General features: G+C 39.9%; 1 protein-coding gene across 2 annotated transcripts; it reads left to right on the top strand.

The window, feature by feature from the left end:
• Nucleotides 1-740: 740 nt before the first annotated feature.
• GFRA3 (GDNF family receptor alpha 3) lies at nt 741-25,300 on the top strand. Of its 2 annotated transcripts, none has more exons than XM_072146291.1 (8): nt 741-1,224; nt 14,712-14,984; nt 15,630-15,725; nt 19,873-20,212; nt 20,882-20,991; nt 21,271-21,405; nt 22,506-22,624; nt 23,905-25,300. In XM_072146291.1, exons 1-8 carry the CDS (start codon nt 1,185-1,187, stop codon nt 24,004-24,006), a joined length of 1,215 nt encoding a protein of 404 aa, XP_072002392.1. In that variant the 5' UTR covers nt 741-1,184; the 3' UTR covers nt 24,007-25,300. The 2 variants fall into 2 exon arrangements, with proteins under 2 accessions (XP_072002392.1, XP_072002393.1); XM_072146292.1 differs by having other exon boundaries at nt 743-1,224; nt 15,639-15,725.
• Nucleotides 25,301-27,197: the final 1,897 nt, after the last annotated feature.

Raw genomic sequence — 27,197 nt, 5'->3', positions numbered from 1 at the left:
TTTTAGTGCTCGCTCATCTCTAGTTATAACATATCACAAAGAAGAGAATTTGGTTCTAATCATTCAAAAATAAAACCTGCTTATTCCCTAGAACAGTGATGGCGAACCTTTTAGAGGCCGAGTGCCCAAACTACAACAAAGATCCGCTTATTTATCGCAAAGTGCCAACACAGAAATTTAATTTGTGATTTATACTCCCTTCTCTGTCACAGCTTTCATTGATACCAGCCCCTGAGGACACCAATAAAGCAGAAAATAGTCCCAGTTCCAGCTGTCACTTTAAAATACCTCTGCACAGCAAGTCCTGGGCTGTCTGGGACTGCAGGAAGATACCTGGAGTCATCTCTGGTGATGGCCTGAGTGCCCACAGAAAGGGCTCCGAGTGCCACCTCTGGCACCAGTGCCATAGGTTAGCCATCACTGCCCTAGAATGAAGATGTCTTTCAGATATTTTGGCTTTTACACATCAGTTTTCTAAGATGGATGTTGATTGAATTAATTGACCTTTTACCCATCTGATTGGACAGATATTGGTCAGACATCAATATATGTGAGGAGGCAGTTTGTGCAGATAACACTGCTCCATTAATAGATTGCTAGAGCTGAGTGGCTGCTCCTGCAGGATTTTCCGCTGGATCAGTCCTGTAGGATTTCAAGTTGGACTTGAGTCTTTTGTTTTTCGGAAAAAAAAAAAACATTAAAATAACATTTACTACAACAGATTTTTTTTTTTTTTTTAGAATTTCACATCAGGTGAAATATGTAATACAATCACTGTATTAGATAAGGTTGTTCGATATATGTGCTAAACCATATTACCCTCATCACGTAAGTGTCACAGCCAAAACATCTGGAAAACAATGAAGCTTTTTCCCTGCACAGAAAAACGAATCTTCTATGAGACAGAAAGTCCTGGTGTGTGACCAGTGAGGAACCAGCCCTGCACGGTGGAGCTGACCAGTTCAGTACTGGGAGGGGGCGGGGCAGAGCAGGGAGGAGAGCGCGCGGCAGCACACAGTTCAATCACTGTTCACACTCTGCTGAGGGAGAAGGCGCTGCAGTCCGTGCACTACTACATCTCAGGAGTTACACTGGAGATGGAGCTGCTGGGGGCATAGACCCGGGATCTTAGCTGCTGCTGGAGGGACCTGTGTGTGACACAAGACCTGCCTGGAGGGTTCATAATGAGGTGTTTGGTGGTCCTTCTGCTCTTTGTGAAGGCTGGTAAGTGTCTATGTATCACTAGGGGCAATGAGGGGGTCTCCAACCTGATGCCAAGGACTGAGATGTATGTATTACCTAACATCAGGTGCTCTATAGGTGATATGTATAGTTTATATCTGTACATATAACATTGTACATGTGTGCGTAATATATATATATATATATCACATAGGACTGTACAGGTGTGTGTATAGTCTGTATCTGTATATATCACATAGGACTGTACAGGTGTGTGTATAGTCTGTATCTGTATATATCACATAGGACTGTACAGGTGTGTGTATAGTCTGTATCTGTATATATCACATAGGACTGTACAGGTGTGTGTAGTCTGTATCTGTATATATCACATAGGACTGTACAGGTGTGTGTATAGTCTGTATCTGTATATATCACATAGGACTGTACAGGTGTGTGTATAGTCTGTATCTGTATATATCACATAGGACTGTACAGGTGTGTGTATAGTCTGCATCTGTATATATCACATAGGACTGTACAGGTGTGTGTAGTCTGTATCTGTATATATCACGCAGGACTGTACAGGTGTGAGTAGTCTGTATCTGTATATATCACGCAGGACTGCACAGGTGTGTATAGTCTGTATCTGTATATATCACGCAGGACTGCACAGGTGTGTGTATAGTCTGTATCTGTATATATCACATAGGACTGTACAGGTGTGTGTATAGTCTGTATCTGTATATATCACATAGGACTGTACAGGTGTGTGTATAGTCTGTATCTGTATATATCACATAGGACTGTACAGGTGTGTGTATAGTCTGTATCTGTATATATCACATAGGACTGTACAGGTGTGTGTATAGTCTGCATCTGTATATATCACGCAGGACTGTACAGGTGTGTGTAGTCTGTATCTGTATATATCACGCAGGACTGTACAGGTGTGTGTAGTCTGTATCTGTATATATCACGCAGGACTGCACAGGTGTGTATAGTCTGTATCTGTATATATCACGCAGGACTGCACAGGTGTGTATAGTCTGTATCTGTATATATCACGCAGGACTGCACAGGTGTGTATAGTCTGTATCTGTATATATCACATAGGACTGCACAGGTGTGTGTAGTCTGTATCTGTATATATCACATAGGACTGCACAGGTGTGTGTAGTCTGTATCTGTATATATCACGCAGGACTGTACAGGTGTGTATAGTCTGTATCTGTATATATCATCCAAGACCGCACAGGTGTGTACAGTTAAAGGGGTGTTCCCATTTTGGCAAATTAATGTTATTGTTTGTATTATAAAACATGATAGCATTTTCCAATTTGCTGTCATTTTATAAAGTTTCTATTTTTACTTCCAGTGGACAGAAATCTGACCCTGGTCACACAGGAGCACTGCTCGTTATATCACAGAGCATAATCAGAGCTGTGTGTTTATAATGAGCCGTGCACCTTTGTGGCCGTGGTCGGATTTCTGTCCACTGCAAGTAAACATACACGCTTCCTACAGAATGACAGCAAGCAGAGATCTAGAAGACCGTGAGGAATTGATACAGAAAGTTCATAGGAAAATTGTATAACTTTTGATAATGCAAACAATAACATACATTTGCTGTAATTGGAATACCCCTTTTATGTCTGTATATTTCACACAGGACACAGAGGTGTGTGTAGTGTATATCATACAGCACTGTACATGTGATGATTATAGCTGTGTATATATCACCCAGGACTGTACAGGTGTGTATAGTGTACATCTGTATATATCACCCAGGACTGTACAGGTGTGTATAGTGTACATCTGTATATATCACCCAGGACTGTACAGGTGTGTATAGTGTACATCTGTATATATCACCCAGGAATGTACAGGTGTGTATAGTGTACATCTGTATATATCACCCAGGACTGTACAGGTGTGTATAGTGTACATCTGTATATATCACCCAGGACTGTACAGGTGTGTATAGTGTACATCTGTATATATCACCCAGGACAGTACAGGTGCGTATAGTGTATATCTGTGTATATCATACAGCACTGTACATGTGATGAGTACATCTGTATATATCACCCAGGACTGTACAGGTGTATAAAGTGTATATCTGTATATTTTTATATAATAATAATTCCTTTATATAGCGCACACAGATTGTATATTATATAGGACTGTACAGGTGTTGTATATTTGTGTATATTATTCAGGACTGTACAGGTGTTGTATATTTGTGTATATTATATAGGACTGTACAGGTGTATATTTGTGTATATTATTCAGGACTGTACACGCTATATAGGACTGTACAGGTGTTGTATATCATGTTTATCTGGGTATATTATATAGGACTGATGTTTTGTATTGGTCAACAATATGAAGTCACATTGTAGTTATTATCAGCATTGCTCCTGTCAATCATGACCTGCAGAGTGATTATTATTGTCTCCCACACTTACCAGCACTTAGCTCCCTGTCAGTCACGATGTTTGCCCAGAAGGTGGTCACTGATGGACAGCTCCAGCCTTGTTATAACAGCAGCTGCATTAGAAAGTGTTTGCTATTGGGAAGATACAGCGATGTCTGCCACACACTCTGCGCTAGTTGTACTGCTGTGGCAGACTCCTACCTATAGTCTCCTACCATCATCAGAAGTGAAAGCAAAGGTGACATTGCATGGAAGTCCTCTTCTCTTATTATTGGACCACTAGGTAGTGGTGGGACCAGGCCTTTTCCTAACAAAAAGAGTCCGATCGAACTACAGTTTTCTTTGGACAGTTTCGCAAAATAAACCAACAAGGACACTGTCTTAGGTCTCCTTCAGTTCTGTTCAGCGCTGGCACTGTATTAACTGTTATAGTGCCGGCACCAAAGTAAAGCGGGCAGACAGGAAGTTCTTGGACTGGCATGTGTGCCCATTTCCACAGGCAGCACACGATCATGTGCAGGAGGCCTTATTCTGCGTCAGATCTATCATGGTGGATATCTAAAGTAGTAAAAGACTGGGGAGTATCAGAATTCTGGGAAATATGCATATAAGTTTTTTTTAGATGGGACAAGGATAACCACACTTCTTTTGCTATCTTGTAAGACTTTCAGGAAGCCTAATGACATTGTGTGGGAATAAAGCCAAACCAGTATATCTATTCTAGAAGGAACAGATTTCCAACTGTAGACAGCGCTGTTTCAACATGGTTGCATCTCTTCAGTTTATGGTTGCGTCTCTGGTTTAGCTGAGTGAGAGGCCTTTGATTGGTTATTTTTTAGGTTTCACAGACATCATTCCCTTTTGCATTATCCTATTACATATGTTCCTGACTTTGCTTTTCTCACTTAAAAGTATTTCTTACTGTGCTTAACCCTTTCATGAGCGGTCAACATAAAATTATCAAAATTGGTTGCTGTGATATCTGGGAGTCTGTAAGAGGACTGTAATAAAGAAGCAGTATACTTGATAGTATAGAGCAGTGCTGGCGAACCTATGGCACGGTGGCAGAGGTGGCACTCAGAGCCCTTTCTGTGGGTACCCAGGCCTTCACCCAACACAAAGTATGCTAGACTGGACTCAAGGCTTCCTGCTGCGGTCCAATACAGCCCAGGAGGTGCCATGCTCAGTGCTATTTTAAAGCAACATCCTTGGCTGCCAGAGCTACAGGAGGAACAGGAAGGTGTGGATAGTGATAGATTAGTGTTGAAGCTCCTGCTCTGGGAATCCTGATTTCTCCATTCAGGGGACCCTGGAAGGAAGCTACAATCCAAATTTATCCATCGTCTTTCTATTGTATTGGTGAAGTCAGGACGCCATTATGATTGAAACCTGTAAAACAGCAGGTATCAATAAGTTACTTCTTAAAATGTCATGTTGGCATTCTGCAATATATAAGTGGGTTTTGGTTGAAGTTTGGGCACTCTGTTTCCAAAAGGTATAGCTGGTATAGAGTTATAAGGAGGATTTTTATCATGTGCCAGCATATGATAAAGGCCACCCCCTCCCTTCTGGCAGCAAATACATCAAGAGGTATAGGTCCAACCTGGCTTAGTTTTGTGCATACTTTTGCAGATTTTTGAATATTATGTAGGAACGGGGCAGGAACATGTGAAGGTGACGTTAAAAATCATTTCCATTTCTTGTGTGGAAGCTCTGATAAATATCCCCCATATAGTATAGACTGTAATAGAAAAGCAGTATATTTAGCATTATAGAATTGTCAATTTTTCACCTTTTTACCTCCAGAAAAATATGAATAAAAAGATTGTACAGTTCTCAGAATGGTTTTCAATTAAAACATCTCATCATGCAAAAAATGATACCATAACCAGCTCCATACACTAAAGTATGAAAAACTTCTGGTTGTCAGAATATGGCAGTGGAAGACCTTTATTTTGATTTAAAGTTTTTTTAATGTTTTTAAAGGAGATAAAGGCAAATATTTAACCAAGGCATATAAAATCTCTGCAATCGTATTGACCTAAAGAATAAGGGGATGTGTCATCTGAATCACACAAAAAAGCCATAAAAACAAAGCCCATCAGAAAATGTCACAAGGGTGTTTTTTTGCCAATTACCACATATGGAATTTTTTCTGATTCCCTGGATATAGGATATTAAAGGGTGCCAGTAGAAAGTACAATTTGTCTTCAAAATATATGTCCATTGTTCACTAAGCAATCAAGTATGTTGTTAGGTTGCAACACAAATTACTGTATGTAACCTTATTTTTTTGTTAAAATAAATAAAAAAAATACTTTGTTTTGTTAAAATAAATAAAAAAAAATACTTTAAAAAAAAAAAAAAGAAAGTACAATTTGTCTAACCGATAACAGGCACTCTTACAGCTCTGTACACAGAAAGTATTAGGATTATCTGTTTGGGGGCCGAATGCAGGGGTGAACCTAAATCTCTGCTGTCTGAGGCGAGCTATGGAATGGCGCCCCCTCTGCCCCATCCAATAATATTGTATCAGGTTAGTTTTTTGTTAGTGGCTACTCCATGTTGTGTCTCTGACCAATTGTGACAACAGTTATGAAAAGACACTATTTTTAATTGGCAGGCCATGCTTTTTAGCAGATAACAGTGCCTCTGGTGCTGTTCCAATCAAGGTGCTACCTGAGGCAAAACACTCAACTTGGCTGGTGCACCCCTGGCCACTAGTGATCAAATGTATGCAGTTGAATACACAACTCTTTAGTGTTTTATGAGAGAAGAAGAACATTTTAATATTACATTTTAGAGGGTATATACTACAATTGCTCCATAATCCCCAATATAGGTTGGGGAGAGGGGGGATTAAGGGGATGCTACATAAAGTACCATGTCCCTTGTAGGGTTTTGAGAGTCTAGGCATACAAATTTAAACATTCCTGTATCAGCTGTACGGTCTAACGTCCATGGTTGTGGAAATTCGAGTAGTGATGGGAAATACATGCCCCCCACTCCCTGACATTGTATTGCTACATTATGAAGAAATAATTCATTTCACATAGTAAATGACATCACCAGCAATTAAATAAGAAGGGCAAAGTGAATTCTACTTGGAAAAACCACTTTACTTGCTCATAATGCTGTTTCATGTATTATTGATGGATTTTGACAGTGTATGAAGAAGCAGTGAACATACAAAGTAAGGGCAACCTTCACCTGTACTCATAGCATGATATCAAAGATCTAGCAGAAGAATTTTATATTCCTGTCCTGGAACAGCATAATAAATGGGCTGTCTGGCTTTTCTCAGAAAGGGCATAAGGACTGCTCAGCTGTGACGCGTGCAATAGGGATGTGACCGATTTCCAGACGGTTATGTGTAATTTGTATGCACAATAGTAAAGATGTCCATAAGTGACTTCCATCATGGAAGTGGTGGGGACTGGTGCTGTAGTATGGGACATGTGGAGAGGTTTTTTATTTATTAACGTCCTTATGTTCAAGTATACTTGTATTAATCTCACTTAATGGACAGTATACAATACATCACAATACACATAACTTAGAGAACTGCATGCCATTCCCAAGCTTAAATGCCTTTGGGTGCTGAATGGGGCTGTCCAGTAATTTATGTTGATGACCTATCCTCAGCGCCCTTGAAATGAAACCGAGCCAAACCTGCAATTACTATACGTGTCTTGGTACAAAGGGCCACATTTACTAAGTGCTTTGCGCCAGTTTTCTGTTGGACTTTGCACATTCTTTTAGGTGCTAACTGCTTGCATATGTATTGAGGAATTGCCTTCACCACATATGTGGCACAGCTGCATAGACATCATGCGACACAAATTAGGGGGCATCAGTCGGACTGTGCACCAGATTTATCAAGCAAAGTCTGACAGAAATTGTGTTGCAAGCCCTAGGTTAAAGGGGCACCAAAAAAAAGTTGTTGTACTCTGTTGGGGCAGTGCAGGGAGCACTACTGATGAAGAACGTGCGCCAGAAATCTTGCAGGCAAACTGCATCAAATGTGCCCCATAGTCTTTTGCTTTCAGATCCATGTTCTGTTATTTCAAGCCCTAACAAATGATCAGTACAAGAAATGGATGTTGTATCACTGTCATTGAAATTGCTTATTCTGAGGATCATCACTATAAAATACTGGATAACCTCTTTATTTAGATCTACCGTATATCAGTTACTGAGGCTTGGCAGAATAAGGGATAATTGGGAATCCTTGACTTAAAGACGTTCTCCGGTTATTGTTTGTATAATGAAAAGTTATAATTTACTAATGTACTTTTTGCTGGGAAATGAGGAGGGGCAATTCATAAAGGAACCCTGTCACCAGCTTTTACCCCACTACACTACCAGTACCTCCAAAGTTGTATGCAGATGACATGAGAAGAGTCACGTTTTGCCTGAGATGAATCTTGGGCTCTATAGTACCTAGAACCATTCAGTTAAATTAACAGGTAGGAACTGGTTCTTAATCAGTGGATAACATTCCCAACTATGTCTTTAGCTGCTGGTATCTCCTGCTCTGTGGCTCACAGTACCCCAATCATTCGGATAGCTAATAGTTTATTGAGGACTAGAATGGTAATATGTAGGGGTCATGTTCATTATGCAACTTGGAATAACTACCACTGCTACTTACAGAATATATTAGTTAGATTAGACATTATATGATATCAGCAGACAACCTACTTATTCTAGTGGCATAATGTAGTCTTATTTTTCTCTATTCTTTTACACATCATTTTTAAATATCATCAAATATATGTTGGAAGATGGAGGGGATGCTCAATAAACCAAGGCATAAACCAAGAAATATCATATAAATGGCATATATAGGCGCATATTGAAGTGTTTTAAAGTTTGACACTGCAAATGCAACAGACAATCTGAAACAGCACCAGATTTATCAATGATGATAAATATGGCATATCAAAGCACTATCTAGTCATACTTTGCTTCTTTTATTTGTTGGTTTAGTTTAGGGTGCGTTCACACGTTGCAGTTAAAACTGCATCGCAATCAGCTTTGAGGTGGTTTTAGGTGCAGTTTTGTCAATTGAACAGGTGAAAGACATGAACTGAACAAGTGAATGACATTTGTGGAGCAGGTTTCCCCATCAAAATCAAATTCACTTGTTCAGTTCATGTCTTTCACCTGTTCAATTGACAAAACTGCACCTAAAACCACCTCAAAGCTGATTGCGATGCAGTTTTAACTGCAACGTGTGACCGCACCCTCAAGCCAGAAAATTATATCAGATTTTGGAGCATCGTTATCATAACCAGGGGCAGGCCTGTCAATCTGCAGGATCTGTAACAGTCTCCTGGCGGCAGATTTATACAGATCAGCAGTAAAATTACATATATTGAAATACAGTTGTATTGTAGTTTATGGTGTGACTGATCAGACCCCAAATATCCAAACTACCATCTTGTAACACCTCAAAATTTTCATAAAGACTAATGGTCGTAAAGTACCCATAGAAGCAAAGAAACATTAGCTCATCCTGCAAAAAATAACACCTTACACAGTTCCATACACTGAAATATGAAAGTTATTCACCCAGAATATGGTGAAACAACGGCATTTTTTGTAGAAAAGATGATTTTTTTTCTAAATGTATTAAAACTCAATACAGCATACGGTATATAAACCTAGTATGTCCATGATCATACTGACCTAAAAAATAAAGGGGAGCTGTCATTTGGAGCAAACGGTGAAATCCGTAAAAACGGAGCCCATAAGAAGCTTATGCAATTTTATTTTTTCATAATTTTCATCGCGTTTGGATGTATCTTACAGATACAGGGAATTAGAAAAGTCTTCATAGCAAGTAATTGTACAATTCATAGTTCACATTTAGTTTTCAGAACACTCCCTAGTCCAGTTAGGAAAAATCTTTCTCTGAGGAACTATTATTCTCATATAATGAACAAACGTCAGTGATCTTCAAAGAAGAAAAATTTGGGCAGCTGCCAGACCATCTGACATGGGCTAAACACCAGTATCTGAGCAAAAATCATAGAGACGGAGGCAAAAAATTCTCACTCAACAAAACAGTCTTGTATTATTTCCCAACATTACATATATTTCTGCATGAACACTTGTGGCAAATGTATTTTGAGGGAAGGATCACATTCATAAAGCAATGTGATGTTAATACATATTTGTAGGTTACTTCTAGTTTTACCCTTGTGGTGTTTTGTAGATAGCGGTCAGGAAGTAAGAGTTCTCCTTATGGAGAGTCTGCCAACCAGGTCCCACCTCATGAAGAATTGCTCAATAAAAACTTTAGTCAAATTTGTCAAGAGAGAGAGATACAGATTTCTGATATATGCTGTAGGCCAGAGAAATGTTATATGCAAATTAAAACAATGGTAAAACAATGGGAAGATCAGGTGGATAAAATTAATTTATAATTAAATATTAAAATTTGGTTATGGAAGAATAATGGAAAAAGTGATGGCCTATTCACATGGGTTTTTATAGCCCATGGTGAGAGGGAAGGGTTGGGAGTAAGACTTTGTATTATCTGTATGTTGCCAGAGCTCCTTCATGCTGTAGATTCACAGGCTGTAACAGTGTGCAAGGAGCACTTCCTCCTCCCACTGTGTTCTGAAACTTCTGCTGCAGTGAGATTACATAAGGCAATCTTACTGGGTTAAGTGCTGATGAAGAAAGGGGGAGAATGAGACAGTGTAACAGCCTGTAAAGCTGCAGCCTGGAGGGGCTCAGGTAATGCCCCCCCCCCCCAGGAGCCCCTAATAATCATTAGTATAATTATTAAGTTGATTTTAGAAGGAAGGAGGCCATAGATGTATAAGACGATTACCACTGTCAGATTGCCTGGATCTATGAGTAAGTGCCTCTGGTTTATTATGCTTGATTTTGATGGTAGATTTCCTTTAAATGTTTGACACATGGTAACCATTCTGCAGACATCTCCATCTACATCCCATCTGTTGGTAACTGGATATTACCCATAACATTTTATGAACAGCTGTAGTCAAATACATGCAAACTAGATAAATACTGCAAGATACACAATATCTCCTGTCTAGTCAATAAGTTACATAAAAAGATACATAAAAGTTAAACAATCTCTGCCCCTTGCCGCACTAACATTTGGATCCAAAAATACTGACTCTCACCTGGTGCTCAAAGTATCATATCAGTAAAGGTCACTTTTCACAGAGCACAGGACAAATATGCACAACACACTGATCACAGGTTATAAATTAACCCTATTGTTTTCCTGATAAGAGCAGTTTAACCAATATATTGTAACATAACAGCTGATTCGTGGTTAAGTACACAAAAGGTTTTCCATCTGGAGGGATGTGGTGAACGATCCTTCCATCTGGTCCTGTGCGCAAGAGGTGGGTGGGAGATGGAAAAGTACAGTATGAATGACTGTAAAACAGACTAAGACAAGGGTCATGGACCAGTTGGATAGGCGATAAAAGTAAATCTAAAAATAATAATAATTCCTTTATTTGTATAGTGCACACAGATTATGCAGCGCTGCACAGAGCTTGCCAAATCGGTCCCTGTCCCCAATGGGGCTCACAATCTTATCAACCTACCAGTATGTTTTGGGGTGTGGGAGGAAACTGGAGGACCCAGAGGAAACCCATCCAAACACTGAGAGAACATACAAACTCTTTGCAGATGTTGACCTTTGGACTTATTACAGCATTTCAGTGGGTCAGCATTTCAGTAACATCTGAGAAAATTGAAGGTTGCAATATCAGTTACCAGTGGATACCTCAACATAAACTAGGAATCTCCATCCCCATTGACGCTTTATAAAGAGGACTCTATCTGAACTTTAACTTTAGTTACACTGGGGGTCATTTACTAAGGGCCCGATTCACGTTTTCCAGACGTGTTACCTGAATATTTCTGATTTGCGCTGATTTCCCCTGAATTGCCTCCGGATTTTGGCGCACGTGATCGGATTGTGGCACATCGGCGCTGGCATGCACGCAACGGAAATCGGGGGGCGTGGCTGAACGAAAACCCGCGAATTCAGAAAAACCGCTGCATTTAAAAAAAAAATCTGTCGCGGAGCTTGCACTTACCTTCACTCAACGCGGCTTGGTGAACTCCAGTGCGTTCCGATGCTTTTCAGCGCAGCAGCGCCACCTGGTGGACGGCGGAGAAACTGCCTTAATAAATCCCGTCCGGACCCGAATCCAGCGCAGAGAAGGCGCCGATGGATCGCCAATGGACCGGGTAAGTAAATCTGCCCCATTGTGTATCATGGTGTCATTATTAAGTCCAAGTTCATATCTGCATCTGGGCTTTTCGTTACACTTTTCTATTATAGAAGAAACTAAATACAGAAATTCTTTCATTCACCACAGTGTACCATGTATGAAAGGGTAGCAGAAAAATAATGTGGACTGCTTCACTATTTTCTCTGCTATAAATAATGGAAGGGAATGACAAAAGCTTCTTAGTGCAGATGTATAGGTAGCCTAAGATACTACTTAGTACCGTATTCATTTTTTTATTATTTATGGTATCAAATTTCTAATAACTCAAATTTCTGATTTTCACTTCTATTCTGTCTAACCAGGGTGGAATGATCGCAAATTCATTTTGCTGGAAATTCTAGGGAAATATTTGCTTTGTGGCTACTACTCGACCAAGCAGCAGGCAGGATTTCACTGCAGGAATATTATTGCCATTTTATGAAGACTCTAGGTGCCTAAAAACTGTCAATATCCCAAGGTCAAACTACTGCCCCATGTTATAAAGAGTGATCAGCTTAACAGCAATTAATTGCAAATTCAATATTTGCCTAGAAAGTGAACTTTTTCCCCCACAACACATTTCAACTTCATTGCAGGCCTGCCTTAAAAGGAGCAGCTAACATGGTTTCAGTGATTGCTCCAGTAACACAGGTGTGGGTGTTGATGAGGACAGGGCTGGAGATCAATCTGTCATGATTAAGTAAGAATCAGTAAGTAAGAAAAAGGCTCCAGGCGCCCAAGAAGGACCAGCAGGCGCCAGGACCATCTCTTAAAAGTGTTTCAGCTTCGGGATGGGGCCACCAGCGGTGCAGAGCTTGCTCAGGAATAGCAGCAGGCAGGTGTGAGTGCATCTGCACGCACTGTGAGACTGCGGAGACTCTTGGAGCAAGGCCTGGTGTGAAGGAGGGCAACAAAGAAGCAAATTCTCTCCAGAAAAAACATCCGGGACAGACTGATATTCTGCATAAGGTACAGGGAGTGGACTGCTGAGCACTGGGGTAAAGTCATTTTCACTGATGAATCCCCTTTCCGATTGTTTGGAACATCTGGAAAACAGCTTGTTCGGAGAAGACAAGGTGAGCGATACCACCAGTCTTGTCTCATGCCAACTGTAGAGCATCCTGCAACCATTCATGTGTGGGGCGGCTTCTCAGCCAAGGGAATCTGCTCTCTCACAGTCTTGCCTAAAAACACATCCATGAATAAAGAATGGTACCAGAATGTCCTCCAAGAGCAACTTCTCCCAACCGTCCAAGAGCAGTTTGGCGATCAACAATGCCTTTTCCAGCATGACGGAGCACCTTGCCATAAAGGTGATAACGAAATGGCTCGGGGAACAAAACATGGAGATTTTGGCTCCATGGCCTGGAAACTCTCCAGATCTTAATCCCATTGAGAACTTGTGATCACTGTTTGATCTTATCCATGATCTGGTCTTTACTTCCAGTATCTTAAAGGACATCTACCATCAGAATGAAAGACTGCATGCAAATGAGCCTGAGGGACTCCAGTCTCCATTAACCTCTGGAGCCCCTCAGGGTCATTTACATACAGTCCTTCATCTTGATGGTAGATGCCCTTTAAAGGAAATTTACAATTACAATCAAAATCAAGCATGATAAACCAGAGCACTTACTCATAGACACAGGCACCTATATTTATATCTACAGCCTCCCTCCTTCTAAAATAAACTTTTAAAATGATCCTAATGAGCCTGAAGGGCTCATGGGGGGCATTACCAGAGCCCCTACATGCTCTAGCTTCACAGGCTGTTAAACTGTTCCCACTCCACTGTGTGAGATTACAGCTGCAAGAGGAAGGGGGAAATGCCAATAGAGAAAGGGGGAGAGTGAGACCGTGTAACATCCCGTGAAGCTGTGGCACGTAGGGGCTCTGTTAACGCCCCTCAGAGCACACCTGGCTTATAAGCATACTTTTAAAAGTTGAATTTAGGAGGAAGGAGGCCATGAATAACAAATATAAGAAGATGTCTAAATGTGCCTTTCAGCCATCCAAAATGTCATGTTTGTGGCACACGCCAATTAAATCAAGAGATGGACAGTAACAGATACATTGAATGAAATAAAATTGAAGAAAAGTGACATAAAGGGATGACATTTCTTCAAAGGGACGTTTCATGGGAATCCTATATTTGTATTAGATGTGTGTTTCAGACCGCATGATTAAAGTTGTGTTGATCTAAATGACATTAACCATTTTATTTATTTTGGAAGTTCAAATACATTTTACTAGGTCATTGGGTCAAAGGTTTATGGGTACATCAATTTCCTCTGCACAAATACTATGTCAACAGCTCAGTTGTTGTGGTCTTCTCCAGGGAGTTGTAAAAACAACCTTGTTTTCCCCTATCTTAGCCATTTGTGACAAATCCATGAAAATTTGAGATTATTGGCTTGGTTATATTGAATAGTTATAAACTAGGAAATATATGCTCAAAATCTGTCGCTTCCCTGCACTGGCCCTTTAACATAGGGCGTGCAACAGACCTTGCATATTAAATCTGGCGCACGGTCCGACTGAGCACTGGAACGCCCCCTTATCTGTGCCGCATGGTGCCTAGTGCAGCTGTGCCACAAAAGGATTGTGTGTAACACATTTGTGGTGCAGACAGTTCTTAAATACCTGCGCAGGCAGTTTCTACTAGAAAGAAGTCCGACAGAAAACTGACACAAAGCCCTTTGTAAATGTGCCTCCATGTTTTGAAAAAGGGTTAGGTTTCTTTTACGGGGTTTTATGTTGTATAATATCAATAATAGCTAATCGCTATATAATTTTGTTCTTCTTTTCTTCAGCTTTCAGCTTGTCCATTGACTCTCCAGAATCGTATGACTGTGTATCAGCCGAGCTGCTGTGTAAGAATGACACTGTATGCAATAGCACTTACTCTGTGTTAAAGAACTGCACTAGAGGAGATGCAGGGTACCCTACAACTGCACCGGAATGTCAAGAGGCGGGACAACGGATATCTCAGACTCCCATCTACCACTGCAAATGTCATCATCAAATGAGGAAAGAAGAACTTTGTTTGAACATTTATTGGACTGTGCATGTTCTCTATATACCTGGTGAGCACAGTAAACACTCCTTCCATCTCATGCGGACAGAGTCTAACACTGCACTAAATTAATCACAGGGCATGGGTGACATTTCTGGCGCAGAAGTTTGGTACATGATGTATCTTGAGCCTTGCCCCTTTCCATGCAAGCCACACCTTTTCTTACAGGCAATTCATAGAAGGTGCAGTTATGTGGGAACAAATTTAATTTTTAATATTTGTGCTGCCTCACTTTTATTATTTAAAAGTAAATGCTACACACAATTAGACACCACCAGGAAAAGCGAGGGCCCTAATTTCCATAATTTCAGGCTGCAGGGATGAGGAAAAAATCTGGAATTTAAGGTGGAATGTAATACCAGGTGCAACCTATGTGCAAATATATCAAGATATATAAAATACTGTAAGTGAAAATATTTAAGATTCCATACTATTTAAAGGAGTATTCTATTTTCTATTGATGACGTGGTCATCGGATGCTCCTTCACAGCAGATTGCCAGCAACACCTATGTAATATTTTGGACAGAAGCACCGCATCACACGCTATGTGATGGATATGCCTGCTTACTGCAGCTTAGTCTCATGTGAAGGGGAGGCCAACAATAGGAAAAGTCCTAAATACCCCTGAAGTTATCTCTTTATTTACGTTTACTGTCCCTACAGGTTACCTGGTTTCTGCTGACTCTCCTTATGGTGAAGATTCAGACACCAATGAGCAAACAAAGAACCTGCACTTCCGCAGTTTGTTTGGTAATTATTTTCTATCTTGTGCTATGTCTGGCTCCAAAAAATGTGAACATGCTGAGCTATGCATTAGCTTCTGATAATAATATATAAAGATATGGTGCTTGTAGCTATTCTTCTAATTTCTTCATAGGGAGGAGCTACTTCCAACAGTGTGTTTGTCAATGCATAATAAGCTTTACATTGATAGATTCAAGTCACATGCAAGTGAGCAAGTCTCTCAAGAGTTTTCACACTTGAAGATGAGAACCTTCTACCTTATCTTTATATGAATCTGATCTGGGGATCCCTCTGGTTATATTTCAAAAACACATTACAGGAAAGGTGTTTCTCATAAAATAACCTATTTTAAGACCAAGTTTGTTCAATATACATATTGTTTAGCAACTTATAATGATATTTTTGATAAAAAGCACTATACTTTATTCTGCAATTCTTATGTTGGCCAAAGGCAAAAAACAAAAACAAAGACTGAGGCCTGTAACTAGATTAGAGATTGTACTTAAGACCGACCACTGAAACAGAACCACATGAATTCTTCATAAATATTTAATATATACAGTGGGTACAGAAAGTATTCAGACCCCTTTAAATTTTTCACTCTTTGTTTCATTGCAGCCAATTGAAAAGATCAAAAAGTTTGTCATGTTACTTGTTAATACATTAGCAAAAATACCTACATTTCAGTTTTTTTCTGTCAAGATGGATTGTACATTAATGAGCAAAAAAAAGAACTTTTTACCAAACGAGGCAGCAATGAAACAAAAAGTGAAACATTTAAAAGGGTCTGAATACTTCCTGCATCCACTGTATGTATCGAGTAGGAGATTGTTTTGACTACTTGTCCATTAGTTGACCATGTGCTGTCCTTGCCTTGTGTATTCACACATGGAACTATTCCACCAGGATCATCTTTCCCTGTTTTTTGGGTCATTCTACTTTTTTTCCATGTACCAGATGTTGCACATTGGGATGTCAGTCACACGGCAAACACATGTCTATGTGGCCTCCACCAATCTGGACTTGTAAGACTTAAAGATATTGGGCGGGGGGGATTTAACATTGTTTGCACACGTGAAAAGTAGTGTACAAGCTGTGGTTTACTTGCAATCCCCGTCATAGAGCCGGCTGCTTCACCATCTACACCAGTTGACAGTCCCGGGCTTAGCAGTGGGCCGATGCAGGTATTTACTGCTTGTTCAGGTGCAAGATAGGGGCAGTTCTATGCCATCTTAGACCTGCCATAGAAGTTCTCTCACCGGCACAGTACATTGCAACGGGTGCTAGGTGGTAGGGACACTATCATATACTGGCACACATAGCGCCAGCATATGATAAATGTTCCTTTTGCTTTCCTCACTTTACCATTTTTTATCATAGACATTATAATTCTAAGTTTATCTTTATTTTATTTTATGTAGGTTTGTGTAATCACTCTCATCCATTATACAGAATATACTGATTTAAACTTCTTGATATTGGCTGTGGAATTTATCCTTGGTTATCAACGCTGCCACAAGGTCAGAGATCCCCCCCCCTGTGCCCTAGAGTCTGATGCAGTAATGGACCCCTATTATAGCAAGACCCATAATATTAAGCAGAAAACTCCTGCTCAGTTTTAGGTTGCTTCACAGTGCAAGAAACATGTAAGGTAAAACTGAAAGACTGTGTTATGCCTTAAGCAGTTCTTAAAGAATCTGGAAAAGCTGGGTGTTCACAGTGGTGCTGCTTTAGTGTAAAGGACAATCACAATGTGATTAGAGAGCTTGGGTCATTTAGACATTGGAATGATGTTTTCTTCAGTTCAGACAAGAAAGAAATGTTGAAATGAGATGTTGTGGTCTTTCTTTTGTACAGAGGCAGCACCAGTGTGAATACCCAGCTACACTAGATTCTTTTACAACTGATTAATTAGAGCCAAAATGCGACTCTAGAAGTAGCAATTCATTATGTTTTATGCCCTTGTGCAGGATATTTGAGATAGTGGTGTATGCCGAAGACGCCAAATATGAATTAGTCCCTAGAGCAGTGGTGGCGAACCTATGGCACTGGTGCCAGAGGTGGCACTCATAGCCCTCTCTGTGGGCACCCAGGCCATCACCAGAGAGGACTCCAGGTATCTTCCTGCAGCCCAGGACTTGTTGTGCACAGAGCTATTTTAAAGTGACAGCGCTACCTGGGACTACTGGAGGTGTGGGAAGTTGTGAACAGATCCTGCTCCAGCCCTGACAATTCGTCCTGTTGAAGGGAAGCTATAAAGATCATCCAAATTTCTCCTATTTTCTGCATTATTGTTGTTCTCAGGGTGCTGGTATGAATGAAAGCTGTAACAGAGCAGGGAGCATAAATCCCACATTACATTTCTGTGTTGGCACTGTGCAATAAATAAGTGGGTCTTGGTTGTAGTTTGGGCACTCAGTCTCTAAAAGGTTCGCCAGCACTGCCCTCGAGTCTAGACCCACACAAGTTACTAGTCTGTCATTGGTGACCAATACTCGTTTTGCTCAAAGATGAAAGGTGACCACTTATACATTTATTTCTGAAGCTCTTAGTGTTGGATGCAATGAATGATTTTCAATTAATTCAGCCAAGTTATGTGAGGGGTCAGAAAGGTGTGTTTTTCATATGGTTACAGGGGGCTTTGTTTCAGCTATGTCTGAGAAAGGATGAACTTGAGCAATCTCCTGCCACTATCCAAGAAATGCAAACAGTAGAGTTTACTGTAACACACAACTCAGGATAACCTTCAAATAGCATATACTACTAAAACTAGCCTCTTTATGCCTGGGGCACACAGAAGGGGCCTTCTCTGGTTAATGGAAATCAGAAGCCAAGTGTAATTGCTGCAGGTATTCTGCATTCACATTTGCATTGCAAAGGTAGGAGCTAGAGTGAAAACCTTTAGAATATATTGACATTCTGCAGCTTGAAAACCCCCACTGTAGGTCAGTTACTGTACTAAGGATAACAAATTAAATTGATCAAGTTGATACAATTCCAAGAACAGCCATTTTCTGCTAATAAAACATTACAAAATTTTTGGGCCTTTACTAAATAAATTTAAGTAAAGTGGTTATCGGTGATTACTACAGGTTTCTGCTCCTATACAAAGTTGAAATGTTTATTTATAAGTTTCCCAAGTTCAAAATTAATATTGTAGATTCATCCGAGGGGATTTGGTTCATTGCCTGTGGACTGCGTTTAATGTATTACAGTAAACAACTAAACATAGGGCTACACTTCACCAATATTCCCCATATAACCTGGCTTCTAATATGAAAATTGTAGGTGGGAAATTGTATGCCGGGCCATTGTATGTGAGATTGCCCAATTATTGTTTTTTTTTTTTTTTGTATAAAATGTGTAGCTTTAAACCTCTTAAGGAATCCCCCTGTAGTCATGCCTCCACTACATTGACCCAGATGCAAATTGTAGCTCTAGGGTTTGCTTTAAACTTCTCACTGCTGATGCTACAGCAGGATGTAACTGTGTCCTCCAATCCTGGCTTAGGTCTCACTGTACATCCATTTGTTCATTGCCAAGTTTACGTCTCACATTTTTAGGTTGAGGCTTCCTTGAATAAGGAAAAATGGTTGAATCCTTCCTTAACATCTGGGAGGGCTTAATTACCCCCCTCTCCCAGTCTTACATGGAGGGACATAAGAGAGTGCTTTGTGTCAATTGTGAGTTATCAGGAACCACAGGTGGCATGGGACTCTCTGATGGAGGTGGACTGGCGGCTCCAAGAATAGAAGAAGTATTATCTATTTACATTTCTTGTGTTTGGTGCAAAATTACTGGCCAACTATGATGTCAAGAAGCTGTTATATACTATTTATGTATGTTGTTTGGTTATTCTCTCCTCCTTTACCCTCTCCCCATTTCCCTGTTTGAACCTGTACTTGCCAATTCAGTCAATGCATTCAGGATTCTGCTGTTTGGGTCTTTATGCCCAAGGTCTTTATTTCAAGCATATCTTGTACAAATCCTGTTGGTCTCATCTCTAATATATTACCCTCCTCCCACACTCCCTGTCCTAATTTATTCTTGGGATTGTTGAATTATGAAAAAGTTTTCAATACAAACAGTTTAAAAAATGTCAATTGTTATTGATAGAAGCTTCCCCGTTTAATATTCATTAATTTCATTTCAGAGCCTGAGTTCCTGGATGACACATCTAATGCTTGCGTAAAGGAAGCTAATACTTGTGGTTCAAATGAGAGGTGTACCCAACTAAAGAGTGAATACGTTTCACATTGCAGTATGACAAAAGGTTCCTGTGATCGACGGAAGTGTCACAGTCAGCTCAGGAACTTTATTAGAAAAGTCCCTATAGAATTTACAAAGCGGCTCCTATTTTGTCCATGTGATCAGGATAAAAACTGTGGAGAGCGCCGACGCCAGAATATAGTGCCCAAGTGCTCCTTTGAGGAAAAGGAAATGAAGAACTGTCTGGAAATTTATGACATATGTATGGGAGACAACTTATGCAGGTAAGTACCTATGAAATATTTAATGCCACCTCATCAGTATAGAGAAATCCAGCAATGGCTACTAAGGATAATCCGAGGAACCTTGGAGGCTAAAAGAAGCGGAGCTGCCAATATTAGTATCTGGGTATGAGACACCATGTGCGAAAAATAATTATGAATTCTTTTCTTTTTTTTTTTTATCTTTTCTTTCTGTCCCCCTGCAACTATTAGCTTCATCTCTTCTAAAAATACATTGCACCTTTTTAGTAAAGCAGTGCATTACTCCAGCAGTCTCACCAGGATCACTACAATGGCAGGCCACAATCTCTTTGCAGAAAGGAAAGGGTGGTTGGGGTATTAGATACAACAACTGTTACTGAGCACACAACCTATGAGGCTATGGCTATCCCAGAAGCTATAAGTGGCTGTCTACTGTAGCTGGTTAATGAATGGGCTCCACTCCTGCTCCTTAATGATACTATTCCTTAAGACCTCAACATTACGTGGCCTGCAGGGGCTGAATACCAGAAAGGGAAGGGCAGGCTGAAATCTTTTTAGTGTTTTCATCAATGGGGTAGCAGTAGTCAAATAAATAAGTATAAATGTAACTGCAAAATGTTAAACATGCAAGATGTACTTTTGGGTGTAAATAACTTTCACAAACAGTAAAAGTAACTTTTTATTTTTCAGATCTCGTCTTTTGGACTACCAGAAACACTGTCACCTTTTTGAGAAAAACATAGAAGGCTGTTCTCCAAAACAACATGATCTCTGCATGAAGGCCTATATTAGGATGATTGGTGAGAACTACATAACCTCTGACCTCTAGAAACCCGACCACTCCAGAGAAGAAGGGGGCCCAATTTTTAGATAAGAAAATAGTAAATATCATGTATCGCAAAGTAACGTTAATTGCCGCATGGAAAATGTCAGCTGGTCTGCAAGTAAAGTGGTTAAGATGTCCTCGTTTTCTCTGAGCATAGTTATTATTCTATTATGAACCTAGGTAGAGAACGGTATGGTATCTAGTGCCATATCTACCATTTACATATGTGTTTTATTATCCTTTTATTATCCAGGTACTGCAGCCACCCCAAACTTCATTAATAACATGAACATGGATACATCACTATGGTGCACCTGTGAAGGCAGTGCTAACAAGCTGGAGGTGTGCAATGCCTTCCGTGGGATGTTCACCTCTAACAGGTGTCTGCGTAAGTATAAATTCTAATATCTACCTGCAAAAACACACTGTCACCATCTTCAATACCATAGTCATATGGTGCACTGCTATATCTCCAGCATCTGCTTGTCACACGAGTTTGACACATGAGAACATGTGAATTTATGAGCATATACAATCGACTGGATGATCAACATCTTATAAGATATAATCCATTTGCATATATTGAGCAAGAGCTTCTGACTCACTGAGGGGAAATTTATTCTTGTGTTTCCTGCTATGGCATTTCCTCCCTACAGCATTTCCCATTGAGGCATGAAATTCTTAATACATGATCGGAAATACTAAGAGATAGCAATCCATTGTACTTATGGGAACGGAGGGGGTTGAGTGACAACTGCTGTGAAGCCTTTTTATGAATACTGCAGTTGTCACTTTACTTAAGCCATAAAATAGTGAAGGGGCAGGATTTCTCTTGCTTGAAATAAAAAAACACTGGGTCAATGTACCATGAAAAATGCAGTTAGAACGTTTTGAATAACAAAAGGTCCTTTAATGCTTATATGGATAGAAGAGAACAGTGAATGCACTCAGACTAATTTATCAAAGAGGGCTTGAGGACGAGATCTTACACACACTGCAAGGAGCCTTGTCAATGCAACAAGCTGCCTGAGTCTTCATATGAACCAGCCCAGCCTAATGTGTGAAGGGTCACCCAACTATAAAAAGATTTAGGCAAAGTAAGGATTGTTGATCTGCAATATATACCCTGTAGATACTGTAAGCTCTCATCTTCTGTAGACTTCATACCTATGTCTTGAATATTAATATTTATGAAGAACGGAGCTATTTAGATCTATCTTATGTATATGGCGCTAGTTTTATAGGTTTATAGCACCAAAGACAGAGAATAAAAATGTTAGCTGATAGCATTTTTATGAACGTGTTTAATAATGCAGACGTGTTGGACTACAGATTTATGTATAGTTATGATAAGTGATTTCAACTGCACATTCACATCTGAAATATACATTAGTGTCTTCTGCAAAAAGGTTACTACTACACATACTGTAACTCTGTAGAGATTTGATACCCTACACCACACAACAGTAACGACTTATGTTTTTACAGAGAAAGTGATTAGTTCAGACCTTAACCAGAGCATCCCAATGACAGTAAATAATGAGTTGAGGAGTTCTCCTGAGGATAAAAGTGATACTATGTTAGCTGTCCGCTCTGAAACAGAAAAGGTAAGGACTTTGCACTAGAGGGTAATGTGTATTTTCTTGCCAAATTACTAACTATATTACATTTTTTTTATCGCCTTCCTTTGTTACAATGAACTTGTAATGTAGGGATGAGAATAACATCTATTTGAGATGGTCACCCATAATTCAATGGAAAGATGGTCTTCTGAGGGTGTTGCTGGTCCTCCCAAGTAACATGGAAAGTATGCATAATGGTGTGACTCCATTCACTTGAGTCATGCTCCACCGCAATCCTCAGACCTCCCATCTCTATAGAGAACCCAAGAGACTGTGGCACAAAATGGCAAGAATAGAAGACACTTTGGAGCTCATTTACTAACCTTTGTGCGCCAGTTTTCTTCTGTCTGCACGGTTTTTAGTGCAAACTGCTTGCACAGGTATTTAAGAAGTGTCTGCACCATATTTGTGTCGAACACAACCCTTTTGTGTCACGGTTGCACTTCATACGGCACAAATTTCTGCACCGAAGGGAGCGTTCGACTTCTTATTCGGACTGCGCGCCAGATTTAACATGCAAAGTCCGACAAAACTGTGTCGCACGCCCTATGTTAAAGGTGCACCAAAAAAAGTGGTGCACTCTGTTCGGGCAGGTCAGATGGCGCCAGATTTATTCAGAACGTGCGCCAGAGATCCTGAATCTGTTGCACTCTTCACTATACACAGGCAAACTGCACAAAACTATACAGAGGCAAATTGCAGTTTGGAAAATGTCTTAGGAAATGTGCCCCTTTGTACTCATTACAACATGACCATGTATCATAGTTCTCTACCTGACCGCAATTTATGTGGCACCCAATACAGCCATGTGCATAGAGCCTAAACTGAAAATCTGTTACAGAAAATGCTATCGGGGTAGGAGGGGACAGTAAATAATTGTCATTCAGGGGCATGTATTATGCCTTATGTGCCTGTTTTTCCCCTCTCTGCACCCTCATGCCTCTTTATTTAAAAAATGGGTAGGGCGGAACACAGGGCCCCAGGATCCTGGTACGGTTATAGCAGAAATATAGCAGTCGTAGATTTCATTCAAGCGCTTCTGGAATTAGAGAGGCGGGAACCAATTAGTACTTTGGTGTGTCTGCAGCGGCAGGGGGAATATTAGTTCTGGAATTGACTGCCAGAATTAATACATTACCTTCACTGATTTTAAGAAATCACTGTCTGAATTTACATCAGGTGGAGAATAGGCTGGTTGTATCATGTATGGTTTTCAGTAAAAGCAGAAAGCAGGAATGAATAATATGTCTGTGCTTTCCTCCAAGCAACGACCACCTGATTCAGCATCGAGCATCTTGGCTCCATCTTGGACACTGCTAGGTCCAGCACTGTTGATGTGGCTATTAAAAGTCGTGTCATTTATGTGACAGAAGCGCTGGAAGGCCTACAAAGCACCATGACAGCACAACATTATGGACATGCCTGGCCTAGGAAAAAACTGCTGGAAAACACAACAGTGTGTGAATTGTTTCTTTCATTCTTGGACTGAAGATAATTCACAAGGCAATAAGACTAGGTGGTGTCAATGCACAAAGCTAACCCAGTGCAAAGAATTATGAAAAACAGCAAACGTCTGGAGAGGACCTGGGATGATGTTTTTTAAAAAACAAATGTGACATGTTCATTGCAGCTGTAGATGTTGGAAAGTTGCTCCTCAGAAGGCATCTACAACCAAAGGTAACTTAAGTGTTTTACCAGATGCCAAGAAAGGAAACAGGACATGAGGACACGTCTTACTACATACGTATTGTGTTCCTGCTAATATGACTACAAGCTGTGTTCATTGACAATGCAAATATCATATATGGAAGACTATAGTTGTCTATTCTAGTCATTAGAAAAACAAGGCAACTATGGACAATGCTTGTAGCTTTTATCTTCTGAAAAAAGATACAATTCTGTAAAGAAGGTGAGTTTGCCAATAATGGACAGTATTAGGATATATTTATGACGATATTGAGAGATGATTCTCTGGTACATTTTGGAAAACTCTTTGGAGTGTCAGATGATAGTGAAAGGTGAATCCTTTTATGGAATCTCTAAGAAGTGATGGTAAAGCATGCCTACTGCTATTACCATTTATTTAATACAGGAACAGTGGAGAAGCCAAGTGTTATACTGGTGAGATCCCAGTGGTCTGATCCCCACTCATCAGTAAGTTATCACATGTCCTGTGGATAAACCTGTTATGCTGGTTTAGCCCAATTTAATTTTTTTGGCTACAAGGTATTTCCCACACTACTTCAAATAAGTGTGTACAGACTTATGTACTCATGTGAAAACACATGTTAGCAACTGCAAATATCAAATCATCGCTGCTATTAGGTTTGGTAAATGTAGAAATATTTATGAAAATATCTTACATTCCATAAAGTAGAAAATCTGCATTCAGCAGCTAGATATAACATCTAGATAGATCATGTTCATACCATAGCTCAAGGGTGTTGACGCATAAATGCATTTTAAAGTGACAGAGGTGATCTACACTGGTCACTTATCATTTCGTTATGGTTCAGAGCAATTTTCAAGGCTGATTCAGCTGATAAGTGGGGCTACTGGGTGCTTCCAATTGAGCCAATGCTATGAACATGAAATTCAAGAGGAGCTGAGCATAATAATATATAGTTTTCTGGGGGGGGGGGGGAGATCAGCATAAATAATTATCTTATCATTTTTATCTCTGCTCATCTCTGCTCAAATTGGGGCAGTCCCAATTTGTGACTTACAGGTAATTTCTGTATGCACAGTCGTACATAGATAAACTTCTAACACTTCTGACTTCTATATAACCATCTGCTCAGCTCCTCCTTGCTCTGTAAGATCCTGTCTGTAGATTATACTGCTTTAAACAATTTATTTGGATTTCAGGACCAGGTTCTATAAAGATTGGTTTTCTTTTTCTAATATAAAAAGACAGCAGGATGCTAAATCCTCTTACACTATAACTGTACTTGGCCGTCGCTTGCAGCTCATAGCCTAACTGGTAAACAAGACATATTGCAGACATACAGAGCTATCGGCTCAAAGCATCATTATGCCACATGGTAATAACTGCTCATTACTGTACAGTGACCTGATGTATGTGTAAATTATTATATATGTATAAAATAAAATAACAAATACCCTGCAGGAAAGTGTCTATTGTGCAATTTGTTTACAAGAAAAGACCAATATGTGTACTTATACTGTACATGGCACCATGTGCTTTCTATTTCATTGCTACAGAAAATACTATGGGTGTATGAGTTCTCAAAAATGTGAAAGGGTAGGACATTACATTGTCCTAATATATATTGGTGGACACAGTCTGCTTTCTATATAGCCATTTTCACTATTCGTATATTTTAGTTCAAGGGTTTAATTGGTATTGTAGCTTCCTTACAGTACAAAGTTGCCATACAGTGTGCTGACACATAGAAAGAGAGATGATACAGATCAGAGATGATGAAATCTATGAGATGCATATTATATACAATGACATTCTTAGCTCTGCTACATCTCTGCTCTGCCACAACACACTGTTAGATTTGATGTGCCTTCCTCCACCGGATAAAGAACTTCTATGCCTGTAGCTCTCCTCACACTGTATTGTGTTTGCTGGCAGGAAGTCAGTGTGCTTGTGTGAGCTTCTCTTGGAATGCAAAGGTGAGGGCTAGAGGCACAGAGCAGCTCAGCTCAGTGGAGCATCAGCCCTAAAGTTAGAAGATCCGGGGTCAGAAACCAGGGGCAACTGAAATTGTGTACTCCAGGACTGATAGAGACAGGTTGGTCTGTGAAATGCGGTATTTCTGTTAATAACAGTGAATTAGAGAATGCTTTATTTTATTATCCTGAGTATATTTAAGAAACTTGTCTTCATGGGAATACCCCTTTAAAAGAAACAAATAACCAATGTTCCATGTTGCAATAACATTTCAAAACCTATGTCGTTAGTTCCAATTTCCAAGGTTTTTGGTCCTTTATGGATGAAAAGTGATGACAAAGCACCAGGCAAGCAAATGTCTTGCTTCAGCAGCAGGACTTGGGCGATGGACTGAAGAGATCTTTAGATGTTGAGGTTTTTTTTATAAGCTTATTTGTTGTGTGGCAAATATCCAACAATATGCATAAAAATGGACTCAAAATTAGGCAACATATTTAATTGGCAAAGAATTGTCGGTTAGTCCTAGGATTCCTAATATTTTTTGTTGGGCTCCAATATTGAGTGCGTAAAAAGCCTTGTCTTAGGTTACACCTACTGAAATTCTGCAATCCCTCCAAACGCTGTAGGGCTCTGATTATGAATGGAACAATGTGTTCATTGGAAATCATAATTTATGAGAGTGCGTGTTATTTATGGCTAGAGCGTTCTAAACCACAAAACATATCCACATAACAACAATTCATCCTGAACCAAGGTGCCTTTCTTTTATGTCCTCTGAATAATGAAACTTGGAGGTACAGTGCTGCTGAAACAGAGCAAGGTAATTTGAAGAACATGCAGTATCTCTAGAGACAGATGTACATATGTTATTAAAGCTTGTCTACAAGAACCTTTCACAGTTTATCCATCTGTTTC

Source organism: Engystomops pustulosus, chromosome 4 (genome assembly GCF_040894005.1).
Source record: "Engystomops pustulosus chromosome 4, aEngPut4.maternal, whole genome shotgun sequence".
NCBI lineage: Eukaryota > Metazoa > Chordata > Amphibia > Anura > Leptodactylidae > Engystomops > Engystomops pustulosus.
This window is presented reverse-complemented; position numbering and strand designations above follow the sequence as displayed.

What these genes read in the sequence shown, in the direction of transcription:
- GFRA3 (XM_072146291.1), top strand. Translation starts at nt 1,185, where the DNA reads ATGAGGTGTTTGGTGGTCCTTCTGCTCTTTGTGAAGGCTG. An exon ending in TCTGCTCTTTGTGAAGGCTG is followed by an intron (nt 1,225 to 14,711) that starts GTAAGTGTCTAT and finishes TCTTTTCTTCAG; the next exon opens with CTTTCAGCTTGTCCATTGAC. An exon ending in GGCCTATATTAGGATGATTG is followed by an intron (nt 20,992 to 21,270) that starts GTGAGAACTACA and finishes TTTATTATCCAG; the next exon opens with GTACTGCAGCCACCCCAAAC.